Source organism: Grampus griseus, assembly GCF_964374135.1.
Source record: "Grampus griseus genome assembly, chromosome: 1".
Classification (NCBI taxonomy): Eukaryota; Metazoa; Chordata; class Mammalia; order Artiodactyla; family Delphinidae; genus Grampus; species Grampus griseus.
Window position 1 is genome coordinate 130,559,697 of NC_139017.1, and position 23,440 is coordinate 130,583,136.

A 23,440-nucleotide genomic window follows, 5' to 3' on the forward strand; every position below is an offset into this window, starting at 1 on the left:
TTTGAAAAAGGCAGTACTCATATGGTTAAGTTCTAATGTGTTTGTTTAACATTGTTATATTACTTTACAATCAGTGCCTCAAATACTTCCTATTTTCATTAGGGAAATACCCTAGCTAATAAATTCTGAGTTTGGAATACCAGATACTGAAAATCCATGTAATTCATTCACTAAGCTAATTAGCAGTCATCTTACCTCAGTAGAAGATGGGGAACTTGATGGTAATGGAAAGGGAGTAACGGCCATCTGATTGACCGCATCTTCATTTCTGTGGATGTTAAAATAGGCAGAATCAGCACACAGTAAAAGGCAGTATCAGTACACGGTAAATGCTAAGTTCTTGGCTCAAATTAGAATCACTTCCTCAGTTCTCAGTTGAAAATGCACTCACAGCACCACAGAATTTAAAAAAAATGTAAATATACACTGGTTTTGAGCATGCAAAGCCATTAGGTACAAAAACAGATGTATTACTCAAGGGATACCAAGATACAATTATTAGTGACAAAGTGATGATGCTACAAGTTGGCCAACTTCTGCTTAGTAAGTCAGGTGCTGCAGAGGATACTTTTGGAAAGGCATCAACTCTTTCAACACCGAGGAGTATAAATTTTTCATATGGGGTGTGCAACCTCTAGGCCCCATTAATGTCTGAAGCATTTTGTTCTTTGAACTGGAAAGGTTCCCAGCCTCCTCATTTGGCTTCTAAATTTGTTCTGCCAGATGAAGGATGATGGGATGTGTATGACAGTTCCCGCATGGGCGGACTGTGTGAGAAGGAGTCTAATTGGAGCACAGGAGGTGGGAGCTAAAACTTCATTACCAGGAAGACAGGCACAGAACAGCTCCTAGAATACCAGTTCTGGTGATTTGGGCTATTTCCACTATGTTACTAGCAAATGGTAGGTAAGCAGTGGTTCTGTGGGAAATCTGTCCTTTACTGTTCATTCGTGACACACCACCAAAATAGTTATCTCAAGATTTATGTGAAGTTTGACTTTAGGTTTCACAATATAAACCAAAGAAGCTTCTTACTGGTGTGCAAAGATTTAAGACCGTTCACAGATCTCTTGTCCAGTGTACATAGGATAGCCACTATCTGACTTAGGAGGGCACTCAAATCCATTTTATCCCATTTTATTTTTTATGTCTCACCAATTGGAAAAAGATCCATCAGTCGATGTCTTTCCTACTTTGAGGCTTTAATCATATCACTGCCTTTACCTGAAATGCCTTTCTTTTTAAAATTTATACCCCACCCATCCTTCTCCTCCAGTGTGAGTTCAATAACCTCAACGACATGAATTATTCCCTTGAGTTCAAAGACTATATATTGATGTCTTCCAAATTCACAGTTAGCCTGCATCTTTTTCTGAGCCTAGGATCTGCATATCCAACTCCCACTTTACATCTCCACTAGATGTCTTAGATGCATCTCAAATAAAATAAAGCTCTTTATCCCGCTCAGTTCCCAGAGGGTTCCACAGTCAACTTCCTCTCCACCTTAGTAAATATCAACAGTATTCACCCAGTTGTTTAACCAGGAACCTAAAAGTCATTCTTGAAACCTCTCACTGCTCAATTGTATACCTAATCCATCAAGAAGTCTTATTGATCCCATCTTCAAAACGTATCTTGAATCTTTGCACTTCTTTCCTTCCTATCCTAGTACAAGTGATCATCATTTCTCACCTGAATTAATATATTTAAGAACATCCTATTTGGTCTCCCTACTTACACTCTTCATCCTCTGTTCAATCCATTCTTCACCCAGCAGTTATTATGGTTCTAAAACATAAATCTGATTATATTTCTTTCTCCTGCTTAAAATCCTCCTATGGCTCCTTACTGCACTTAGGATCAAGTTCAAAATTGTTAGGGAGGCTATAAGGCCTTGAGCAATCTGGCCCCAGCTCCCACCTCTGGCCTTTTCTTGTTCCCCCTTCTCTTCCTCACTCTGATCCAACCCAATTACACAGGCCTCCTCTCCATTTCTCAGCTGAGCCAAGCTCCATCCACCTCATGGCCTTCTCTCATCTTCTCTTCTGCTCTGCATGCTTCATGCCCAAATCTTTTGTCTGATTTTTTCCTATTTCTCCTTCATAGCTCACCATAAATGTCATTTCCTGAAACAAGCTTTCCAGGACCTCCACTATATGCTCACAGCACCTGTCAATGATCATAAATCTGTTTTCTTTCAAAATGTACCTGATTTGTATGCACACCTGCTTCAAATCTGTCTTCCCCTCAAATGTAAGCACTCCAAGGACAGAACTCATGTCCTTCCTACTCTCTATTACATCATCTAGGGCAAACACATTGCCTGGAAAATAGTCTGTACTTAACATAGTTATTTTTAAAAATGTAATGATCACTCACTTCATTAAAGAGACAGAGGCAGTTTCAGTTCTAGAACTACCATTAAACTAGCTGTGGGATTTGGGGGAAATCACTTCCAAGAGAATCCGTCTCCTGATCTCTTAAGTAATAAGTAGGTTGAACTGTAAGAATTCTAAGTTGATAAAAATTCTTGTGGAATAAGGCAGAGTATAAATTAAGAGATGAAGTCTAGGTACCATTTCTTGCTCTAACCTTCTTAAATCCTTAGATTATCTAGCACGCCAGCCAAACCAAAGCAAAGGGAGAAAAACTAAAATCACAAAGTGACACAGAGCATGAAGAACATGTCTGTTTCTTCTGACATTATTATAGATTCCCTGAGCATGCACTATTATGTTAAGAGATGGCCATAGTTTTTCAGGGAGTACAATCCATTCCTCAGCAATTTGCTCATACACAGAAGAAGTAATCAATTACCCATGGGTAAGTAACAGCATCTTCCCAGTGGTAATTCCCTTTCCCATTCAATCTCCCCCATGGAATAACACAATAGAGCTCAGCTCTAGCTTAGAGCTGAAAGCCAATAGGACATATCTGCTCCAGATTCAGAGCCCGTGGGGCAGAGCGTATTTGGCAGTAATTAAGCAGATGGCTTTTCATATCTCTTTCAAAGGTTACCGGCATTAAAAAACATAGCTACACGTAAATTCTTATTGAGAAATTATGATTAGCTGGACCAAGTTATCCCTTCATAATTTAACAATTTTCCCCAAATTAGTATGACTTTACTGGCCTTTAAAGTCCATATTAATTTTTTAAAAACAGAACAGTACAGAAAACCTCAGTGGAGTGAAGAAAGCTGCTATAAAAATTTACAGTTCATAATCCGTTATAATCCACTAGTGAGTGAGTGTTCACACACCTCGGCATTAAGCAAGTGGAGACCTGACAGGGCAGCAATTTTAAAGAGAAAGAAATGGGAAGAGGGAAACCAAAGGAGAGAAGATAATTACACTTCACACAAACAGTTAACCTGAAAGACTTCTGGGGACCCTCTGACCCCTCAGAGTCCATGATTCTCATAAGGAATGAAATCTGTTTGCTTCATAATTAACCTTTTCTTCCCAGTATAATCAACATAAGTTTCTTAGGTCCTGGTGCCCCACACGGTATACAATCAGGAATTGTAATTGTTTGTTGGTGTTTTTGTAATTCTTTTTAACAGCTGTTGGGAGAGAGAGAGTGGAATTCTACCATGGATAAATGTGAGGTTTCCAGGGTACCTTGGAACACTGTATAGGTATGTCCTTATCACTGGACTTGCTGTGCTCTATTAAGATTATTTGTGGGCTCCCCTGGTGGCGCAGTGGTTGAGAGTCCGCCTGCCAATGCAGGGGACACGGGTTCGTGCCCCGGTCCGGGAAGATCCCACATGCCGCGGAGCGGCTGGGCCCGTGAGCCATGGCCGCTGAGCCTGCGCGTCCGGAGCCTGTGCTCCGCAACGGGAGAGGCCACGACAGCGAGAGGCCCGCGTACCGCAAAAAAAAAAAAAAAAAAAAAAAGGATTATTTGTGCTGCTCTTTCTCCCTCTCTAAACACAGAGATGGGATCTTATTTCTTTATATCCCCAGCTTGTAGCAGGATACCTCAGCGAGAGTAGGTGTACTATAAATGTCTGTTGACTGAAAGGGGTCTTAACAAAGCAGGAAAAAGATATGAAGTAGAACTATCAAGAGTGTGCTCTATGCTTTCCAAGCTACTTCACGAGTTAGAGAAGATGTGCTGCCTGCAGTCAGCCAGCTATTGGTATTTACCACATTAATGGACATTTCTCGGAGTGTCTGCCCAGCTCACAGTGATTACATGGATGGGCTATACTGTGTAACACCGACAGCTGGCCTCAACCCCAGTGGATGTAGGGGGCAGATGCCAGCCACATTTTGAGCCCATCAGTTCTCTCTCCCAGGGACTCAAAATCTAGAACAGACTCATAGAGATCAAGAGTGTGGTATCTAGACAATACTAATGGAAATGCTCAAGGCTAAACAGGGGCTTCAGAACTCCCTTCTGCTGACGTCTCTGAAGTCACCCTACTTCCTTCTCTTCAGAGTCTTAGCTGTATGGCTTCTTCTTAAGAGTCCACAAGATATCCCTGGATTCTTACAATACATTCTCCTTTTAATTTAAGCTGGCTAGAGTTTACTTCAATTGGTAATTGAAGTAACTTCTAATTACTTCAATTAGAGTTTACTTCAATAATATAGCTCTGATTTCATTTTGAATATATTCATTTGTTTAACAAATATTTATACTATGAATACAAAAATGAATAAAACATGATTCCTGCCTTTGATGATATTAGCAATTAGTGAGGAACACAGCTAGGGTAAACAGACAATCACAATAGTGGAATTTCTATCTAGGGACTGTCAATTTAGTTTTTCTCCAAAAGGATGCTAGAACACACCCAATTCAGTTTTTTTGTTTGTAGAATATTTATATTTATGACAAAGACACACTCTGGATCCACATTTCAATTCAATCTTGTTATAAAAATATATTCATATTGGTAAAAATCGTGCAAAACATGTGTTAGGCAGAATTCTAAGAAGGCTCCCAAGATTCCTGCTCCCTGGTTTACAGGTTGTGAGTAGGATGAATTCCCTTCCATGATTAGGTTAAATTATACAGCATAGCTGACCTTAAGATAAAGGCAGATTACCAGGTTGGGCAAGACCTAATCACACGGGCCCTTTAAATCTGGAGATTTCACTTCTTAGAGCCTCATTGTCCTGATCTCTGAAATTAGTAGGTTGACCTACATGAATTTTAAGGAATGCCTGGAGGTCAGAGATAGAAAGTCAGAGATTAGAAGTACCATCTCTGGCTTGAGCATGAAAGGGGCCTCATGGTAAAGGACGTGAATGGCCTCTAAAAGCTAAGAAAAGTCTCCATCTAAGAACCAACAAGGAAATAGACTTTAACAAGAATGAGCTTGGAAGTAGATTTTTACCCAAGGCTCCAGAAAAGCGCTCAGCCTGGCCAACATCTTGATTTCTGTCTCATGATATCCTAAGCAGAGAGCCCAGCCCCTCTGTGCCAGACTTCTGACCTACAGAACTGTCAGCTAATACACGGGTGTTGTTCTAAGCCATTATATTTGTGGTAGTTTGTTACACAGCAAGAGAAAAGTAATACCTAACAAAACTTTTTGATTTGGAAAACACGATCACCAGAAACATAACTTTTGAGTTCTTACCATGTATTGCTGTTTTGATGCTTTTTATGTGTTAACTCATTTAACCTTCATAACAATTCTACGTAGTAGTTATAATTATTTTCTTCATTTTACACAGAGGTTAAGCTACCTGACCAAAGGCACAAAGCTAATAAATAGCAAGCTCAGATTAAAATCCAGCCATCTGGCTTCAAAACCTACTCTTTTAACTATTATATTACAGTGTTTTCCATTTCAATAGCCTGACCCAAAGCCACAAATATCTTCTCTCATATATGCAAGCTAATATCCCCAGATCCATCTTGGGGAAAAGTTCTACTACGTCACAATTTACTCTTTTTTTTTTCTTGCGGTATGCGGGCCTCTCACTGTTGTGGCCTCTCCCGTTGTGGAGCACAGGCTCCGGATGCGCAGGCTCAGCGGCCATGACTCATGGGCCCATCCGCTCCGCGACATGTGGGATCCTCCCGAACCGGGGCGCGAACCCGCGTCCCCTGCATCGGCAGGCGGACTCTCAACCACTGCGCCACCAGGGAAGCCCTGTCACAATTTACTCTTAAAGCTATTTCACAATTTTCCTCAGGGTAACGATGCATGCAGGGTTCTAAGTTTGCGCACTCTGACTCGATCAACTTTTCATAATTAAGTTCGGAGTATCACAGCTACATTACTCACCCCTCAAATAAATATAATGACTGTAAAATGCTTTAAAATACTCATTATGCTTGATAGTGTAGGTAGGATGGTGAATAGTATGATGGGGTGTAATTCCCTCAGTACTCTTCTCTGACAGTGAGTAGGGCTGTTCCTAAATCCTCTGGCTGGTAGTTTTCTTCACCTTTAAAGTTGAGCCAGTTCTCCATTAACTACGTTTCCTTTTCTGCCTTGGTGATCATGGAAACACAGGCTGAGATGGAACCTCTGTTGCCTGGGTACCTAACTGACCATAGGGAGCAGAGAGGCCCCCTTGCTGAGCCCCGGTAGACCTGTACAATGAGAAAGAAAGAAACCCTGTGTCGTTTTAAGCGACTGACATTTGGGCTGTTAGTTAATGTTTGAAGCATTATGGAGTCTATCCTGACTCAAAGATGTTCTAAACAAGTTTATTCTATAATAATTTTTTTCCGAAAAGTCATGCTTGTACCTTAATCAGAATAGCTAAAAACTGGAAACAACCCAAATGTCCACCTTCAGGAGAATGGATCAAAAAATTGTGGTATCTTCATAGATTGGAATATTCCTCAGTAATTAAAGGAACTATTGATATATAGGACAACAAGGATAAATCTCAAAAAAATTATGTAAAATGAAAGAAACCAGACACAGAATGATAGATCTTGCTTGATTCTATTTACACGAAGCTCAAGAATAGTTAAAACTAATCTGTGGTGACAGAAATCAGACGTGTTGGCTCTGCAGGGAGGGACTGACTGGAAAGGAGCACCAGGAAGCTTTCCGGGTGAATGAATTTCTTACATTTTTGTTTTGGGTGATGGCTACACAGGTGTATGCTTTGTATTATCAAAACTCAACAAACTGAACACTTAAAATCTATTGCATTGAGTATAAATCATACTCCAGTTTAAAAATGAATTCATGATTATATAATGTGTAAGACGTCTATGTGCTCTTCTGGAAAGAAATCCAGTCCTAAGCAGACCTAGGTAAATGTACAGTTCCATCTGCAGTTCTACCAGTAAGATGTAAGCAAGATACTATGCAACTTTTAAAAAATCTTGCTTCTTAATCTATAAAATTAGGATAATATCTTCTAACAGAATTGAGAGATAACATAAATGTCATAACACTAAAGCATAGGAACAATAGTTAACATTTAATGTTTTATGATGTTCAGTCTCAGATGCTTACATTTTCAGGTGCTAAGTCCTCAGTTACTCTTGATTCATTCACCCATCAACTCTTAGACCCAAAGAAAGCATTCAGTCTAAAGGTCTCATTCTAAAGATTTCATTCTTTTTTCTCTTTTCTTCTAGTTCAATGTCCCCATCCTAATTCATGCACTTTTCACATCGTCTATACTGTGACAACAGCTTTCTCTGTGTCTCAGTCAATCCAAATCACTCCCGTCTCAACTGTGAAATCCCCTCTCTGTGACCAAGCCTGCAAATGCACTCTGAATAACCCAACATCATAGAGTTCCCTCTATGGGTGTTAGTTTTGCCTGATGTATAGTTATTTATCTGCATGTATTGGAAGTTCTTGAATAACTTCTTACTTAACTCCGTGGTCTTATATAGTATCTGAGATACAGTAGGTACTCAATAAATACTTGAATTAAATTTGTTCATGCAGTTTAGACTTAATTTTTTCCTATGTAGATCTACCCAGGTAGCATTAACTAGCTCTTGCTGTACCACTGTCACAACAGCAGTCTCTCTCTCTTCTGAATTTCTAAACTACTAACATGGCTTTTCTCAGCAACTTCTTTCTATTCTTCTAAGAATACTTCACTGCATTCTTAGAAGCACATACATGTCACATACAGGGATTTGTTGATAAAACCCTTTATGTTTATTCCTTACCCATCAAAGTTGTAACCATAATTAAGTTGTAGTAAGAGATTTCAATAACATGTTATTTAAAGCATCAGTTCAATAATTATTGACTAATTCCTTAGGATTAAATATGAGATTCTCTCTCTGATGTAAACTCTAAAAGAATGCTACAAATTGTGGTTAAAAGAAAGATTAGTGAGATATGAGGAGAACATACTTATCTTCAGGAAAGCACACTGAGCCCATGACAACAGTTTCTGAATGAGGAAAAAAAAAAGACATCTGATGTAATGGGCTGTGTGTATGTGTGTGTGTGTGTATTTGTAGAATTCCACAATTTTTCATTTATCAGGGTCTGAGATATCTCCAAGGAGAATTTCTCCTTCTTTTAAAAGTGAAAGTGTGTTTCATCCTAAAATTTATACGGAATAGCCAAAACAATCTTGAAAAAGAAGAACAAAGTTGGAGGTCTCACCCTTCCTGATTTCGCAATGTACTACAATGCTATAGTAATCAAAACAATGTTGTATTAGCTTAAGAACAGACATATAGACCAATGGAATAGAATAGAAAGCCCTGAAATAAACCCTCAGTGTAGGGTCAAATGATTTCAACAAGGGTGCCAAGACCATTCAATGGGGGAAAGGATGATCTTTTCAACAAATTGTACAGGGAAACCTGGATATCCACATGCAAAAGAATGAAGTTGGATCCTTCCCCTATACCATATACAGAAATTAACTCAAAATAGATCAAAGACTTGAACATAAGAGCTAAAACTATAAAACTGTTAAAGAAAACATAGGGGACAAACTTCATGACATTGGATTTGGCAATGATATCTTGGATTTGACACCAAAAGCCCAAGCAACAACAAATAGATAAATTGGACTATATTAAAATGAAAAACTTCCGTGGATCAAAGGACACAATCAACAGAGTGAAAGGCAACCTATGGAATGGGAGAAAACTTTTGCAAATCGTATATCTGATAATGAGTTAATATCCAGAATACATAAAGAATTCCTGCCACTCAACAACAAAACAAACAACCTGATTAAAAAACAGGAAAAAGACTTGAAAAGACACAAATGGCCAATAAACACATCAAAAAATGCTCAATATCACTAATCATCAGAGAAATGCACATCAAAACCACAATGAGATACCATCTCATACCCAATAGGATAAGTACTATCAAAAAAATGGAAAACAATAAGAGTTGGTGAGGTTGTAGAGAAACTGGAACCCTTGTCCACCGTTGGTAGGAATGTAATATGGTGTAGCTGCTATGGAAACTATAGTGGTTCTTCAAAAAACTGAAAATAGAATTGCCATATAATTCAGCAATTCCACTTCCGGGTATATATGGAAAAGAATTGAGAGTCTCAAACAGACATTTGTACACTCATGTTCATACTAACATTATTCACAATAGTCAAAAGGTAGAAGCAACCCAAGTGTTTCTCAACAGATGAATGGATAAACATACAATGGAATATCATTCACTTTTAAAAAGGAAGGCAATTCTGACACATGTTACAACATGGATGAACCTTGAAAACATTATGGTAAGCGAAATAAGCCAGTAACAAAAGGACAAATACTGTATGAGTCCACTTTTATGAGATACCTAGTGTAGTTAAATTGAGAGAGAGAAAGTAGAAAGATAGTTGCCAGGAGCTTGGAGGTGGGTGCGGAGAGGACAGAATGGGGTATTATTTGTCAATGAGTATAGAGTTGCAGTTCTGCAAGATGTAAAAAGTTTTGGAGATAGATGGTGGTGATGGCTGTACAACAATGTGAATATACTTAATTCTACTTTAACTGTACACTTAAAAATGGTTAATAAGGTAGATTTTATGTTATGCATATTTTACCACAATTTAAAAAATTAACTAAGACCAAACAAAGTACAAGTGTGATGAGAATACATTTGAATTATTTAGAATATCACTTAAAACCATTTTGTCTTCAGGACTGCTCTGGTCTTACCACTTGGAAATTCACTTTCACTAAACCCATAAATCTTATTTTATGTCCACAAAACAGCATTATATCAAAAGTAGAAGTTATGTGCCTGAATTCAACCAGGAGTACTGAGTACGTTGATTTAATTTTTTGCAACCTGTTCTAAAATGATTATAACTACAATCTAGTGGCTAGCACATTGTTTAGGTGTACACATACAAAAAGCTGAATAAATGAACACATGAACACAACTAAACAGGCCTAGATAATTTTTTCTGACTGTATTATCAATAAATACAGTGATGTGAGACACCTGAAAATAAACTCTACATTTGCTATATTAATTGGAACATGACATTGAATTAACATTCAGCCAGGAAACCTCCATGTAAATGAACCAGAAGTAACATATAAAACAAAGCAAATCATTATATCTCAGTGGGAGCAAAACTCCTTCCTGAAAAGATTCCAGGAGGTATTTCTAACTATATGAATACACTAAATAGTTTCCAATTTCCAACTGGAAAAACCACCAAAATAGCTAAATATGCTGAATCTGAAATAAATGCCTAGTGAGTGGAATTATGAACTCCATTTACGGCATTCCTAACAATGTCAATCACTAACTGAGGGCTGCTGGGAGTGACTCAGCATCTAGACCCACATTTTACAAAGGTGGCCCCAGGTAAGTTCTAAATAATGGCTGCAATTTGTACAGAGAAAAGTTGACTCATAAAATATTTGGCAGTGAAGGTTGGCAGGAGAGTTAATATGGGGAGCTTTAGGACTGGATGGGATAAACGACAGCCTACCAAGTTTCTCATAGAGACTCTTTCTAAAGCTAGTACAGTAGATATCCACAGCCATTCTCCTCTTTATTCCGGCTGGCAAAGCCCAAATGTTGTTCAGGTATCCAGCCCTCACTGGAAGGCCATGTGCTAGGAAAGGTGACTCTTCCTGCAGGTATAAGTCTGGGAAAAATCTTGCCTGATTTCTCTGAAATCATCGTGGTAATCTCATTTCAAGAGCCAATGGCAATGGAAACCTGTCATACTGGAGATCCTCAGTAGAGACTTGTTCAGAGGTCTTGTGCTCTGCTAAAGAAGTCTGAAAAATAAAACCTTCTCAGGATCAAGGCTTAGAGCCTACATGTGACAAGCATATGTGCAGAGAGAACTCGCTCTGGTTGCTCATGATTTGTTCAGAGAGCTCTACTTTTAGCATCCTTCCCATTCATTAGGATTCTTTGGCAGCAAGCAATAGAAATGAATTTAGGCCACCTTAAGCAAAAGGTAATTTATTAGAGGGATATTGGAATCTTACAAAACATAGGCAGGCTATATGATCAGACTTGGAACAGACCAGGAACTAAGAGACTTCCAGAGGACAAGGAAGCAGGATGCAGAATGATGTCATAGCAGGAGCCTCTGATCAAGGCCCTGTGGCTCCATGAATAAACACCATACATACAAAGTCACTCACATTACTTGCTTCCTGTTCTAAGCCTAAGGTATCATACTGTCCAAACTTAGGTTGCATGACCACCCACTGGCCACACCTTGGCAGTGAAAGAGAGATCTATTTCAGCTCCTACAGAGGGAGACAGGTATCTAGATTTACTGTTTTTACCGTTCCATCATACTATATACATTGTGTGCATGTGTGTGTGTGTTTGGGGGAGAGGAGTCTATCAAAGGAAACAGGCATTCTACTGTGTAGACAGGTGTAAAAATACTGCCAAAAAAAAATAAATCCCATCATCCCTGTGACTATCACAACTAGCTGTTTCTGAGTGCCAAAAGAAGTGAAACAAATATAGTCATGATTCCCACAAGCTGGTGTTAAGAAATAGGAGCAGCAAAGAAAAAGTTAGCAATTCTATTCATGCAATAATAACAGTGGTTTTCAAAGATACTTCACAAGTCATACAAGAAAGATGGTCTTGTTTGGTAGCAGCACTTTACCTAATTGACTAAATTCATCTGAATTCACGAATGGCCCTGTAAAATATTTGGTTACTTCAGACTACCTAGCTACAGCCACCCTCAAAAGAGAAAAATTTACGGCTACTGTGGATATGCAAAAGAATATGTCATAGGCTGTCAAGATGTTTCCAGAAATGTATGCCCCGATGGAATGATAACTGGATTAAATATACAGCTTCCCAAGGTTACCACAGTCTGTCAAAGGGAGCAATATATAAATTCCAATGTTTTTGACAAAAGATCAAAACACAAAACACTCTAATTTCACCTTGTTCTTGAACCAAAAGTCTTATAAATACTACTTATGAATTTAAAATTACTATTTAAAATGGATAGTACAGGAAACAAGTATGGAAGAAATAAGCAAGAGTCAGCATTTCAGAGCACCTGAGAGACTTATATGGCTCTACCACACGGTCCAACTAAACAAAGAAACAGAAGAGCCTTGAAACTACAGGAGAGTCTCTACTTCCTACAACTGCTAACATGGTTCAGTGCTAATGACAGGCCTCCTCCTCAAAACTTCTTGTCATATATGCCCTGGATGATATTTTATTGTGCACTTGAAAAGGGGCCTTGCATTCTTTAATGGTCTATGAGAGTGAGAAAGATGCTTGCTTACAGAAATCAAATCAAATGACACACATAGCTGTGTTCATCCAATGATACTTTCCTAAAGAAGGACTGCTTTTCTTCTAGAAGTAATGTTCAGGTATATTGGGCATAACATCCAATTCTAGAAATCTTTGGGTTTCTATACATACTATGACTTTGCTTACTTATCCTTCTGGTCTGAGGTTAAACGTCTTTCTCTGTGACACCCTCCCACAGGCTTCAAAGACCAGGTTAGATGTGTCTCTTATATGTTCCTATAGTATCACAGCATTTACACCACTGGATAAGGTACTGGACTGTTTTACTCTCTGTGTCCTCTCTTAGAGCAGAGACTGTGTTCTCTGTGTCACTCGCTCCACAACACTTGCACAAGTAGGCACTGTGCAAATACTTGTCAAACAAATGCATGAATGTTTCTTAAGTCAAATTCATACTTGTTCCCACAATCTTTTTTCCCTCCTATTGATCAAAACTAGATGTAAAGAATCAAGAGCACAATAAAGGTCTTAAAAACAGGCATTCAATTTGTTTATTCAGATGGACTTACTCTGACATTCACATTAATTTCAAATCAACTTCATCTTTTAGGGATGTGGCTAGAGGATAACAGGCCACACCATATTTTTAATTATAAAAACAAGACATGTTCAGTGGATACAGTAAGGTGGATCCCATGGCGAGTCCACTTTCACTTGTTAGGGCTTGACAGCTAGCACTAAATCTTTCCAAGGGTTTCAGTTTCATTTGGCCTCCTTTAGCCCCAGCAGTTTTTAACAGGACACATTTTCCACATGTAATTAAGTAATGGAGAGTGAGTTGTTATACATGACATTTAATTTTCGATAGTGGGGGAAGGTATGACAAGAGCTGCAGGCAAGATCATTCATCTTCTCGGATCCCTGCACTGCCAAATACAGCAATTCATTCTTGATCGTATTAATACAGTGTTCCTCCCGTACTGAAATCGGAGCGCTTGTGTAGAGGGGCTCATGTAGAACAGGAAAACTCACAGAATTGAATGCATGGTACACAGTAAGCCCCCAGATTGTAATATACATCTAGATGATCTAGAGTAGAATAATTTAGTATACCAGAGTCTATATGTGCCATTGGGCACAATTACATGATTACAGGATTGTCCAAAATCTAGCAATGTAGGGAGCTAAGGGCAAAAAGTGATTATGTAAGTCATATATACACAGCAGCAACTTGCTAATTTTCCTTGATGACTCACACACCCCTTTTGTGAATTATAGATCAATTAGTATATGAATAAAGACAAGTGTTAAAAGACTATAAGGACGTGATCACACAAATGTACATCACTACAGACTAAAGACCCTAGTTAATTAAAATGTTGCCTGCAGCATATTTTAACAGCTTTCTGTGATTACTACTAATCATTCTCCCAAACCTGTGGCCAGTTCCCATTTTTATCTCAATTGTCAATAAATTTGAAAAAGAGTTGCTCAGGTATAAAAGCCAAAATTTTCCGTACAATGGAAATGCACAGGGAATCACTAATTTCAACTAAGGAAGGAAATACTGCCAAAGAGAAGCACTAATCAAAGAAATACAATGTATAAAAATCAGTTTTTAAAGTAACATTATATCACACAAAGCAGTTATGCCGTTTTAAGGAAAAGTACAATTGCGTCTGTTGTACTGAGATGATTTAAGTGCTAAATTCCTGAAACTTGGTAACAAATCAGTATTTAATTGTTTCAGGATTTGGTTCCAAACTAGGCAAAATTAGAGTTCTTGTAACAACAGCCTGAAAGAGGTAACTTATAGGCAGAGGCTGAAAGATGCATCTAAATGAGTAATGAACTAGACAATCAGCCTGAAGAAGTGAGGATGATGTGTTGGATAGCACCTCAAATGCACAGGTTACTACACATGAATAGGACACCAATCTACCATGATACCCTTATTGGTGATGTAAAGAGCTGATGAGCAATAAAGTATTTTCTTTTTTGATTTCCTTAAGTGCTTTAAATTCCGACCCTACTTGATATCACTTACCTCAGTAAAATCTATTTTAATACATTTTATTGACATGGGGATTAATTGATGTTAATTAGAGTTCTCTTTATACAGTCCTCAATTAAAGAGTGTTCCACTCCTTGTTGGAGGATCAGGTCATCATTTAAAAAAGAAGACCACGGAGAAGAAACAGAAGCAGAAGCAGCAGCAGCTCAACAACAGGAGACAGGGAAATAAAAAACATTTTAGGCAGGCTGTGTCCTTGTCTCTTATTCTAACATTTGCCAGAAATGGTTGTATATAATGTCCGTACCTATCTCTTCCAGGGCTCAATCATTATGATGTGAATTAAAGCATTCTAAAACTGTGAATGCGCTTCACTCAAAAATTGGTCAAGATTCTGGAATGAGACAAAGTATATATGAGAAGTGGTTCTTCTTTTCACCCCTCCTCTTCCCTTCTCCCTAACTGCTTCTTTCCTTCTCTTTTACCTCTGTCCTCCCTCCCTCCCCACCTTCTTCTGCCATCAACATCATCTCCAGCATCTTCATCACTATAGCAGCCACCATTGTTGAGTCCATATTGCCAGGCAATTTACATGTATAAATACATTAGACATGTATAAATACATTATAAATATAGAGATAGCTATATTATCCCCATACTAAAGCTCAGGAAATGGACCAAGCTCACAAATCTGGGATATCACAGAGTAGGTTTCAAGCCCAGGCAGGGGGAACTGCGGTTGCTTTTTTTAATCACTAAGCCTTAGAGTTCAGTCTTGTTTTAGAAAACAAGGTAAGAGTTCTTAGTCAAATGACTAGTTCCTTCCCTATGGAAACTGAAGCATGAATTAATTAATAAAATGCTGGCACACAAATTATTAGATACATATCTATTGAATAAAACAAAAGGTTGTAAGCAGTGTGTACATCTCTCTTGATACAATTCAAGCTCATTTCCCTTTAGATAGTCTAAAAGTGGATATGATAGATTGTTCAGAATCAAGCCCACATCATTTTCCCCCCTATAGAAGAAGATATAGAAAATATCCCTAAATTAGATTATTTGAGAAAGTAGTAGGGAGAGGGACTAAAGTATGAGGAATTTTGTAAAATATGAGTTATATGTCTATATGCATTTTTGAATCCACAAAATAAGTCAAACTAACTTACTATGATTGTTGCCTTTGGAGAATAAATAATCTGGATTGCTCAGTAGGAGCTGAAAGGAAATTTATTCAATAAAGCTTTCTGAATGCCCACTATGGGCTAGGCACTATAATGTAATGACCATGTAAGAAAGGCTCATAATTAGATGACATATTTTGAATGTAGTTTGATCCTTCTAAATTTCTTAAAATCACTTCCAGTAAATAAGTATTCAGCAGCATCCTCAATCACGCTTACACCATTAATTTCCTGAACAAATTTTTTTCTTGATTCTGAACAATCAAAATTGAAACCACCAGACACTAAATTAATGGGAGTATATTACTATTATTAAAATTCTACTCAGCTTTCTCTTCTGTACTCTAAATAATTTCAGTTCGTTTAACCTTTCTTTCTTGAAGGAGGGGGGTTCTATTTCCCAACTACTTAATTGCATTAAATGATTTCCTTTGGATCCTACTCAATTTTCTTTTGCTCTCTTTAAAATGGGATGACACGGCATGAGTCATAAAGGCCCCACAAATGCTGAAGAGGTAACAGTAATGTTTATCATTAATAATGTCCCTTGCAGCAGTTGCCACCATGTGCCAAGCACTGATGTGCAAACTCTACTGAGTGCTATGTAACGTCTTCTCATGTGATCCTCACACAGCTTCACACAAAGTTCTAAAGCCTAAATGGCTTCACCTCTTTACTTGTATGCACTTCTCTTGATGGACATCTTAAATTTTTGAGGGGCTGACCTTTCCTCAAGTCTGTTCATGTTTTCATCATCTAACTCTAATTTTGTAACCTCTGGCAACAGCAAGGGCCAAGAAACCCCAAAAAAGAGATTGGTGTCTGACAGAGGACTTCAAGGTGAGTAAGCCAGAGGTGGTCGTCTTAATAAATACATAAAGACAGATGAGAGGAGGAAGGTTTCTCACCCTAGAAAAAAGGGTAAAAACCCCTGGAAATCCAGAAAGTGTTACTGAGCAAGAGAAAAGGGCATCGATGTAGGATTTCTTCAGGAGCAAAGCACCAACGCCTGTGAGGCTGAAGTGATGGCATGGAAAGGAATATTTCAATCACCTACATTAGTGCCCATATCTGGGAATAAAACTCCCCCTTAATCCCAGCCATCTCCTGGGAGTGGATGGGTCTTACTAACAGGTAACTATAGAGAAGGGGGAGAAAAACAATGATCATCACCATCATAAAGGACCAGCTAACATTTTTTCAAGTCTTTACTCCATGCTGGACACTGTGGTAAGCATTTCTAATTTTTGAAACACCACAATGAGTGAGGTAAGTGCTTTATAGCCCCCATTTTACAGATAATAACTGAGGCCCAAAGCAAAAAGAAACAGCATGACTGTTAACATACAGGGTTAGTTACATCCCCAAGAATAATTCAGACTCATCTGTCATTTCAGTCCAATAACAGGGAATCAAGCTTCCTTCCACTGCTGGTGATGGCCACCACCAATGAGGAGTCCCAATTCTGACTCATTTAAGCCAAAAGGGCTCAGTCAGCTAGCAGATGAGGTGCGGGCAAATGTGGAGCCCCAAACGGACCACACGACTCCAGACAGCAGAGCTCACATCTCCTCCCCTCTGTATTTCTCACCAGCACTCTTAATATGAAGCTTCTAAAATTTTCCTGGGTTCTTTTTTTCCTGCATATTCTTTGATGAAGGCATTAATGATTCAGCAAATTACCAAATGATGGTGACAGTAGGATGAGAAGCTAGAATATTCTATCATATTTATAAAGAGGATAATCAGGAAGAATTTTTTTTAATGGAAATAAAAGTACAAGCCTCAATGACCACTTCTATCACGTGAAACGTAAGTAACAAGAACACATCACAATCGAAACGATCTATACTTTTCTCGAAGTGACAGTCACAAGAGGGAAATATATTTTTAGAATACAGTGATTTTGTTAAACAAACGAAAGATGAAATAGTCTTACACAAATGATAACATCTCAAGAGGTGATCTTAAGTTTTAGAAAACCAGATGTATCTATCCTACCTGATGAAAACAAGCTTGACCTTTGACGGGGCAGTCTTAATAATGGCAGATGCATTTTGATGACTTCTTCCATACAGGATCTGATTGTTTATCTGTGGGGTAAAAAATCAAATGCACTTGTAAAATTGTAATATATATATATTTTGTATGAAAATATATATGTATATATACATGTATACAAGTATATGTGTATGTACTTGGAATTAAAAAATGAAGTTCATTCATTTTTAAGTAGGTAGATGTAGGACTCTTTAATGCTAAAAATCTTAACATTCTTCACAGTATAGATTCAAACACTAATTCTAAGCAGCTGCTAAAATCTCTTAAATTCTAATTTGAATGCAGTTAATAAAGAACATACAGTTTTTGACACTTTTGCTAAACTTGACAGCAGCAGTTGAGCTAGATGCAAAAACCTTATGATAGATATTTCATTTCCTACAGCTTTTCCAGACTCCTAAAAAATGCAGAAAACAGACCAAACTGTGGTATTCATCAGAGCTCTGGAGTGTCCATTACATATGATTCTGTAAACGTGTCAAGGTTATTACATAGCACAAATTTTGTTACTCCAGAGGATGTAAATATTACATCCCCATTTTAAGTCAAATATTAGAGCAATTGCACTGAAACATTTTACTGTACCCAATCAATGAGGCATCCACTCTTATCCAAGATGTGGTGGGATTTTTAATTTGATTGAATTCACCTAAATATGACCTAAAAACATTTATATTCTAAATTTTTTCACTCCAGATTTTCCCACTGCTAAAGTATGATGATAGTCATAATCAATCTTTTATTTTATTTCAGCCATTTGATAAGAGCTCACACAGTTTTGGCTTTTTCTCTCTTGTCTCTTCAATAAGTAATGATCTATGTCATACTGCCCCTTTTTAACTGAGGCCTTGATAATTTCTATTATTTAAGGGATAGTATAGAACACTATATAAGGAATAGTAAAAAGGAATTTATGCTTTATGCAATTAGCATCTAATTTGTCTGTCCTTGATGTCTCTGAACTTTTGCATTTGAAGACATCTGGGAAAGGTATCATTTTTGTCATAACAGCTATAATGAGAAAGTATTTGGAAATAAACACTTCAAAGGATGGAATGAAAATATAATATTTTTAACTGTCTAAAATGAAGCTCATCCACCACCTCAAAGTGATAAAGCTGGTACTCATATCACAGGCTACTGCAAAGACTAAATTTGAACCACTGCTTCACTATGCCTCTCATTTTATCAGCTTTTGTTCTTCACCAAGATAATCAATCTCCCAGAAATCCACTGATCTCCACACTGTCATTTCTCTGCGTCTCAGTTTCTTCTTCTTTAAAAGGAATCTAAGCACCTATTTCATAAAACTATTGTGAGAATTAAATAATGTCTTTAAATTTTATTTACAGTAATCTTGATACCCAAATGATTTTTAATTTTTATGTGTTAAAACTACTCATTTTTCTGTTAAGATTTCTGCCTTTTTAACATGATGTATTTAAAAATGTGCCCACCCTCTGTACGGTACTATGATGATGGATACATGCCATTATACATTTGTCCAAACCTACAGAATGTACAACACCCAGAGTGAGCGCTAATGTAAACTTACGGACTTCGAGTGATTACGATGGGTCAATATAGGTTCATCAGTTGTAACGAATGCACCACTCTGGAAGCGGATGTTGGTAATGAGGGAGGCTGTGCATGTTTGGGGATAGGGGGGTCCCTAGGAAATCTCTTTACCTTCCTCTCAATTTTCCTGCTCTAAAAAAAAAATCATTTTTTAAGCGCCCACCCTCTAGATAACGTATTTTCTCCTAATACTTTTATGGTTTTATTTTTCTTATATTTACATCTTCTTACCTAATTTAGTTATAAGGGAAATAGTTAGTCATGTAGTCATTAAGAGTGATGTGAAAAAGCATACTTAATGACATAAGAAATATCAAAAATGTATTAAGTGACAAAGCCTGGCTACAACATAGTATGTCTAGCATGATCACCTTTTTTGCTAACCATAGTTTTCAATCTCTTTAACGGATAATGAACTGCAAATCAGAAAGTTTAAATCACAATTTTAAAATGAGACGATGCATGGACTATGCTGGATCCAACGCCTGGCACTCAGGTGATTATGTGTGAATATCTTCCCCACAGTGCCTGGCCTCTGCTTTAAGAAAGTCTTTCCTAAACCACGACCTATCAAACCTTCTTGTCTTTGAATTCTATGGCACTAGGTTTAAAAAAATTCCTCTTATTCCATTTGCACCTCACCTGCATGGTAAAGTCAACCCCTGTCAGGTGGAAAGCATCCATGCAGGCATATAACATTTATTGAACAGAGCTAAACTCCTTGAGGGCAGGAACTGGTGTCCTTTTCTTGGTATTCCCCACCCTTCATACACAGCTTGCATACAATGGTGCTCAGTGAGGATGCACTGAATCACAGAGCCCTGAATGGAAGTAACACTTCCATTAATCAACTGCTGGTATGCTTTCTCTGAGGTGGGCTCCAGCTTTCAAAGTGATTGAAGTTTAAAAAAAAAAAAAAAGTTTTTTTGGTTAGCAAAAGCTTGAGCATATAGAAAATTGAGCTGTTTCATGTTTATGGATATGCCTGTCTTTTAGCTGTGATGCTCCATTTTGATAGAATAGAATCCATGGCAGTATTATTCTAAGAGGAAAAAAATCATAGCCCAAATGAAGAAAGCAAGTCATTAATTTCAATTTACCTAAGAGTAAAGCTAAAGTTATAAGTCTTTCCTGGTGCTGTTTCTGAATATTCAGAGGCCCTGGCAGTAGAAAGGCGAGGCAGCTTGCTTGCTGGCAATGTTTTTTCCAGTGCCAACAACTGTGGCATTTACTGCTAAGGCAGCTGCTCCCTGCCAATGATCAGGGGCCTCTAGAGAGACTCTGCTACTCAGTGGAAAACTGGGAACAGAACAGGAAACTCAAGATAGAGTGAAACCTTATTTTACTGGATTAAATCTAAAAGGAAAAATGCAGATCTCCGGATAAAAATAATCCAAGACAAAGTCTCTTTTCTGGCTTCAGAAATGTCACATTAGCAGCCCTCTGAGTTTCAGGAGAGGAAGATCTCTTCTGTGTTTTCTTAGATCTTATTGTATACAAAACAATTTCACTATTTAAACAAAAGGTATATAGCTTCCAATGACATAAGCAGGTTTTTTATATTTCTTCATTTCTAAGGACACCCATTCCAGAGAAAATTCAGTAAGTAATTAGAAAGAATATGATGCATTTTATGCAAATTAACTTCAGACTGTCACTTTTCCTATTTCTGAGAAGGTGCTGTTTTCTGAGGGCACTATTGTTTAAACAACAGATGGAGGACGTCTTCTAAGTATAGCATAGACAGAAAGAAAGCATATTGTACCTCCTGGAAGTTTTTCAGGTTAATTCTAATTAATAATAACTACCAGCCACTGAGTGCTTTCTCCATGCCAAACACTCTGCAAAGCTCTTGACGCATAGGATCTCAGTTAAATCTCAGAATAACCAGGTGTTATGTACTTTCACCAGATTATGAAACTGGTACTCCAAGACCTTGAGTAATTTGCCCAAGGTGATTTAGCTATTAGTTGAAAACCCTGTTTTCCTAAGGCACACCTAGAGGTATTATCATCCGTATGGTGCACATAAAAATCAGCTGATTTCGGGCTTCCCTGGTGGTGCAGTGGTTGAGAGTCCGCCTGCCGATGCAGGGGACACAGGTTCGTGCCCCGGTCCAGGAAGATCCCACATGCCGCGGAGCCACTGGGCCCGTGAGCCATGGCCGCTGAGCCTGCGTGTTCGGAGCCTGTGCTACGCAACGGGAGAGGCCACAACAGTGAGAGGGCCGCGTATCACAAAAAAAAAAAAAAAATCAGCTGATTTCTAAAGTCATCTTTGTAAAGGTGTCTATTAAATAAACTCTGAGCTGAACACCTACCATCTTAGGTCCTGGAATTTTGAGATACACAAGTCAGAATCAAGCATTTTACCACAATGCATAGAGGCAAGACCTGATAGGCTTTTGAAATCCCTAATGCAGTATGCAGTTCTGTAAGACTGCACCTTTCCTTTTGAGCAAACAAGCTACACCCTGAACAGTAATATATACTTATTTCACTTTTTCTTCATTATACAAATAGACAAAGATTGACTAACTTTTAAGTTTTTTTCTGACCCAAGCCAAAGGAAAACAGTTAAAATATTTCATCCTTTCAGAATATGTGATCACTCAGATTATCTAGAGATTGGAAAACACATTATTATTTTCCATATACTTCCAGTAAACTGAGAAGTAGAGAAACTAAGTGCTTGCCCAAAGTTTCTCCTTTCAAAGGCAACTCAATGATATACAGAAAAAATAATAAATTATTTAGGTATATCCTTATCTTTGATACTATCTAATAATTGCAAGAAGAACTATCCTTAGTCCTGACTTGTTATTCCAACTCCCCCCAAATAGTCTATTTATTATCTTAAAATCTGAGATGTACAACTCTTCCATTAAAGGGTAACCATATATTCTACGTCTGGGACAGTCCAGTTTATGCACGTTGTTCCCATTATTTATAACGCTCCCTCTCAAAAGTAACCAAGTTTGGGTGATAAATAATATCTTTTCCCACGTTCACCCAGCCATGACTATGGGAGGTGTATTTTATGATACTCCATCTTGATTTCCATATTACTAAATGAGAAAAGATGTAGTAGAGACTTTGGGGATTGTTGCTAGCACACAACCACTTCCTTTGCCAGGGATGGTCCTTCCAACCTTCCCATCACAAACGCCATCCATAATGGTTGACAGCCAAGTTAGTATTGTTTGTCGTGCCACTCCAGGCTGAAGCTGGAGGACATATGACACAGACTGGGACCATCAAGATTCTCTCTTTTCTGGGGGTTTAAAGGAGCTTTATATACTTTATATACTTTCTGTATGAAGGAGCTTTTTATACTCTTGATCTACAATTCTGGTTTTCTTATCTGTGTTTGGCTTCCTCTTCTGATTACTGACAAAAAAAGGCCTTTCTGAGATCCTCCACAAGGTCAGTAACTTCTATCTCAGCTCTATGATCTCTGGTCCCGAATGACACTAATATTTTATCATGGGTAAGTTAGCTCATCTTTTCCTAAGTTCTGAATTTCCAACTGAATGAAATGTCATTCAGGAGCAACTTATAGCAGTTCTACATACTGAAAACAATAGCTCCAAATAAGAAACATCTGTATTTGGAAAACTTACATCATATTATAATGGGTTTTCACTTTGATCCATATTTCCCCTCAGGGGTTGGTTTCTGCTATTCAGGGCAGGGGGGGGCAACAAAAAACAAAAAACACTGATTTGAGGTAAACCCTCTATATTCAGGTACAGAGATGGAATATTTAATTGCAATATTTTATAGTTTGTAGAAGAAGTAGAATTAGGTTAATCCAGCAATGATTCAGCAAAAGTAAACAGATATAAATCCTTTTGTTACACTACATAAACTTTCACTTTAGAAGTCCTTAATGAGATTTGTTTCAATAAAATTAATTATTCAAAAATATCATGAAGAGGTAGCTTTTCAACTATTCTTA

General features: G+C 37.9%; 1 protein-coding gene across 8 annotated transcripts in view; it reads right to left on the bottom strand.

Moving 5' to 3' along the window:
- The window catches only part of PATJ (PATJ crumbs cell polarity complex component), a 357,190-nt gene that overhangs the window by 102,445 nt on the left and 231,305 nt on the right, over positions 1-23,440 (bottom strand). For all 8 annotated transcript variants that reach the window (XM_082652883.1, XM_082652885.1, XM_082652881.1 and 5 more), the window contains 2 exons: positions 17,843-17,934; positions 196-268 (listed from right to left, as the gene is read on the bottom strand). In XM_082652883.1, coding sequence (XP_082509009.1) covers positions 196-268; positions 17,843-17,934 — 165 coding nt within the window. The remainder of the gene's footprint in view (positions 1-195; positions 269-17,842; positions 17,935-23,440) is intronic.